Raw genomic sequence first — 5,000 nt, 5'->3', positions numbered from 1 at the left:
TCACCAGTGAAGAACACAGATGGGGAGTCCTCGGTGGAGAACAGTCCCTCGGTCCTGGAGTCGAAACGCAGCCACAGACCCACCGCCAACACACCTGTACCTGCCAGCTACACACACACACACACACACACACACACAGACACAGACACAGACACAGACACAGACACAGACACAGACAGACACACACACCTCTGTTAGTTGAATCATGAGACATTGTGGTCATGTATGAAAAGTATGAACATGTATGAACATGTCTGGTCATGTATGAACACGTATGAACATGTATCATTGCCATGTTTGTGTGTTTTCTACATGAACATCTGTTGATACGTTCATACCAGCAATCATAAGTAAAGTAAGTAAGTATCCTTGAGAACCGATGGTTCTGGAGCCCAACGGCCCTTAGGGGGCAGGAGCCTATCTCCTGTTTCAGTAGCGTGAGGCAGCTTGATGTACAAGTACACCCCCTGGACATGACGCTGGTATGTCGCAGGGTCTTACCCCCCCAATCCAACCCTTAATGCTGAGTGCCAAGCAGGGAGGCATCGGGTACCATTTTTCGCAGCAATCATACCATACATCATACACCATACCAGTGATGTCATACATGAGTCGTGTTGATAACAGGACACAGGAAGTAGCTTCAGCAGAGCAGTGTCAGTGTGATAGTAATGACAGCACTAGTGTGGTCTGGTCTGTGTGTGTGTGTGTGTGTGTGTGTGTTTGTGTTTGTGTGGTCTGTGTGTGTGTGTGTGTGTGTGTTTGTGGTGGTTTAGGTAAAAGAACCACTTCAGAACTTGGGAATGGAACCCAACAGGCCTTTAAAATGAAACATCATCATTCTCCTAAACACACACACACACACACACACCCACACACCCTGTGGAGCTGTTGGACCTGATAAACCAGGAGCCTCTCTCCTCCCTCAGTTTCAGGCGCCCCTTCCTCCCCCCTCCCTCCCCCCTTCCTCCCCCCTCCCTCCCCCCTTCCTCCCAGCGTTGTGATAAGGTTTCATGTGAGCCGTCGGACCTGTCTGCACGCACACACACACACACACACACACACACACACACACACACACACACACACACACACACACGGCTCTGAGCCTTTCACACTGTTCTGGCTTAGCTAGCAACAGCTCTGACTACAGGGTGAATGCCCTCACACACACAATGAAGTCACGTCTCTCCTGTGTGTGTGTGTGTGTGTCCAACACAAAGGGAACAAAACAAGCACCCCAGACCAGCCGCAGTTGGGGGTAGTGGTGGTGGATAGTGGATAGTGAGTTGAACTGATGATCAGAAGGTTGTGAGTTCAAATCTCACCTGAAACACCACCACCAGTAGGGCCCTCAGCCTTAAGTTACTCCAGGGAGACTGTCTAACCCTAAGTTACTCCAGGGAGACTGTCTAACCCTAAATTACTCCAGGGAGACTGTCCAACCCTGACTTACTCCTTTTGAGACTGTCCCTGTAATCTGTAATTTGTAAATCGCTTTGGATTAAAAGCGTCTGTTAAATGGCAAATTCTAATTCAAATTCAGATGGCAGGTTCGTGGAGGAATGCACACACACACACACACACACACACATATCCATGACATCACGGCGTGTTGGAGACACACACACGCACACGCGCACACACGCGCGCGCACACACACACACACACACACACACACACACACACACACACACACACAGCCACAGCCCCTGCTGACACCTCTGTTGTGTAACAGCCTGCAGGACACTCCCACGTCTCGTCTCCTCCCCTCCCCCCCTCCCTCCCTGCCCCGACATGTACGGTACTGCCTGTCCCACCACACACACACGCACACACACACACACACACACACACACACACACACACACACACGGCCCCCCTCACCAAGCATACCTGTGATACCTGTAATATGGGGGTTGAGAGATAACACATTTATATACACACACACACACACACACACACACACGATGCCCGGCCCTCCTGGCCACGTGTCGAGGTGTCCTTGGGCAAGACACCAAAACCCAAACTGCTCCCAATGAGCGGGTGTGTGTGAATGGGTGTATGAGAGGCCGTTGTAAAGCGCTTTGGAATAAGGAGCTATACAAGTACAGTCCATTTACACACTCAGACACACACACACACACACACACACACACACACAACCGACCACTAACCATGGGTCTCTAACACACTGTAGTGACTCTTCCAAAGGTTTCCACACGCATTCGGCATGCATGAGTCATTCTCTACCTAGACCAGGTCACTCACACACACACACACACACACACCAACGTTGCAACGTTGAAACCCGCCTGAGGTATGTTCCAAAACGGCTGTCGGTAATGTTATGGTGATGTTGGTAACCGTGGTGACGGAGGTGGTCTGGACGGTGACTAACTAGTCCCTGGGTGGTCACAGCAAGGAGCTTCCTGTTACCTGTGAGTCACTGGGGTGGGGCGCACACACACACACACACACACGGGAGCCCCTCACCGAACATACCTGTGATACCTATAATGTGGGGGTTGAGGTATTACACATTTCTACACACACACACACACACACCCAGGGGGCAGTTATGCAGGATTTGAAGGATTACACACACACACACACACACACACACCATTTTTCTTGTGGAAGTTACATGCCACAGACCTTACTTTTCCAGATTCCAGTTACCTCCCACACACACACACACACACACACACACACGCACACACACACACGCCAAAAACTAAAAACTACAGCTATGAGGACAAACTGGTGTTTCTGGGTGTACCACAAACAGAAACGTCCATTGAGAAACACACACACACACACACACACACACACACACACACACAACCTGGTGAGTCACGCTGCCCACAGCTCAACATAAACATGCTGTAAGTGCTTCCACACTTAAACTTAGCGTCCATTATAAAAGAGAGGAATTCACAGGTTGGTTTATAAAAACGGGGCTTTGGGAAAGGCTACTAGAGGTCATAAACACCAGCAACCTGAACTGAAACTTAACCCTGAAAGTTTTTAGTTGTTGTTTTTAAAAATATGTTTTTAGGGGATTTATGCTTTTATTGGGAGAGAGACAGTAGAGAATGACAGGACGGATGGGTAAGAGAGAGAGAGAGAGAGAGAGAGAGAGAGAGAGAGAGAGAGAGAGAGAGAGAGAGAGAGAGAGAGAGAGAGAGAGAGAGAGAGAGAGAGAGAGAGAGAGGAGGGATGACAGGAAGGATGGGTGAGAGAGAGAGGAGGGATGACATGCAGGATGAGCTACACCATCTGGTTTTAATGCACACTTGTACTACATGTCCCATGATGCCCTTGGGCAGATGGCAGTTTACACTGCAGAGACTGAATAACAGGGCGACTAACTAGCAGTTACCTCTCTCTCTCTCTCACACACACACACACACACACACACACACACACACACACGCACACACACACACACACACACACACACACCATCTCCTCTGTGTCTCGCAGGGTGTTGACCTAGCTTCATGCTCATTGGCTGAGGTAAACATGTGACACAGCTTTAGGCCACAGGATGACATCACTCACTTTTACCCCAAAAAAGAATTCCCGGAACTTTGGGAAACTTTCCTATAATTACCTATAATACCTATAACTTACCAAGTTTCCATATGGAAATTATCTGAAAGTTTCCCAAACTTAGAGGAATACGTACAGTGTCCGTGGCTCTTTAGAAAGACGCTCCAAATATCGTCATTATCCAAACGTATGGTTGTCATCAGCCACCCGTAGTCCTCCTCAGGGCTGCAGCGACTCTCTAGAGAACTCCACAGGAGCTGTCATGACCTCGTACAACCAGCATGCTGCTGTGCCTTCCACATGTTTCACCTGCTTAACCCCTGACCCTGCACCTGAACACAAGCAGGCCACAGTGCACGGCGGTTTGAACCCCGGCTGGCCATGCATCGAGGTGTCCTTGAGCAAGGCACTGAACCCCTAAATTGCTCCAGGGGCGCCGTCTATGGCCGACCCCTTCCCTAGAGCATAAAATACCAAGTTCCAACAATTGACTGACAAGTTGATTGCATGGCAATAAAACAATTGTTATTATATACGGTGACCTGATCACCCGATGGAAGTTGAGAGTTAAAGCGGTTAGGGAAGGGTTAAGAGGAGTTAAGGTTAGATAAGGGTTAACGTTAGGGTGATAAAGCAGGTTGTGTTTGAACTGTCATTATGCAAAGCCTATGCAAAGAGCTTCAGTCAGGTGGAAAGAGAAGTGATGTGTGTATGAAGTTATCTATGTTTAAACCTCCCTAAAGGCTGTCTCTATGTGTGTGAAGTTAACTATGGTTAACCTCCCTAAAGGCTGTCTCTCCGTGTATGAAGTTAACTACCATTAAACCTCCCTGAATGCTGTCTGTGTGTTTATGAAGTTAACTACCATTAAACCTCCCTGAATGCTGTCTGTGTGTGTATGAAGTTAACTATGGTTAAACCTCCCAGCTCAGAGCCCTTGGGAGGTCGTGAGTTTGATCCCCAGCCGAGTCGTACCAAAGACTATAAACATGGTATCTGATGCCTCCCTGCTTGGCACTCAGCATTAAGGGTTGGATTGGGGGGGGTAAGACCCTGCGACATACCAGCGTCATGTCCAGGGGGGGGACTTGTACATCAAGCCGCCTCACGCTACGGAAACAGGAGATAGGCTCCTGCCCCCTAAGGGCCGTTAGGCTCCAGAACCATCGGTTCTCAAGGCTACTCACTTACTTTTACTATCATTCCCTAAATTCTGTCTCTACTGGGAAGTATAGCGCTTCCTCCCTAGTCTCCCTGTGACATCACTTCCTCCCTAGACTCCCTGTGACATAACTTCCTCCTTAGTCTCCCTGTGACATCACTTCCCCCCTAGTCTCATTGTGACATCACTTCGACAGGGATGAGGAGTACACGGCCCTGGTGGAGAGCTTTGTGCAGTGGTGCGACACCAACTACCTTTTGCTTAACACCAGCAAAACAAA

General features: G+C 49.0%; 1 protein-coding gene across 1 annotated transcript in view; it reads right to left on the bottom strand.

Annotated features, from left to right (window-relative positions):
• cd9b (CD9 molecule b) overlaps positions 1-5,000 on the bottom strand; it is a gene marked incomplete at both ends in the record, with an annotated part of 18,914 nt that overhangs the window by 5,218 nt on the left and 8,696 nt on the right. The window contains 1 exon segment of the mRNA XM_080538704.1: positions 5-107. Coding sequence (XP_080394830.1) covers positions 5-107 — 103 coding nt within the window.

Source organism: Nansenia antarctica (genome assembly GCF_963989245.1).
Source record: "Nansenia antarctica genome assembly, chromosome: 8".
NCBI classification, from domain to species: domain Eukaryota; kingdom Metazoa; phylum Chordata; class Actinopteri; order Argentiniformes; family Microstomatidae; genus Nansenia; species Nansenia antarctica.
Note: the sequence above shows the minus strand (reverse complement) of the source record. Positions and strands in the feature narration are given on the sequence as shown.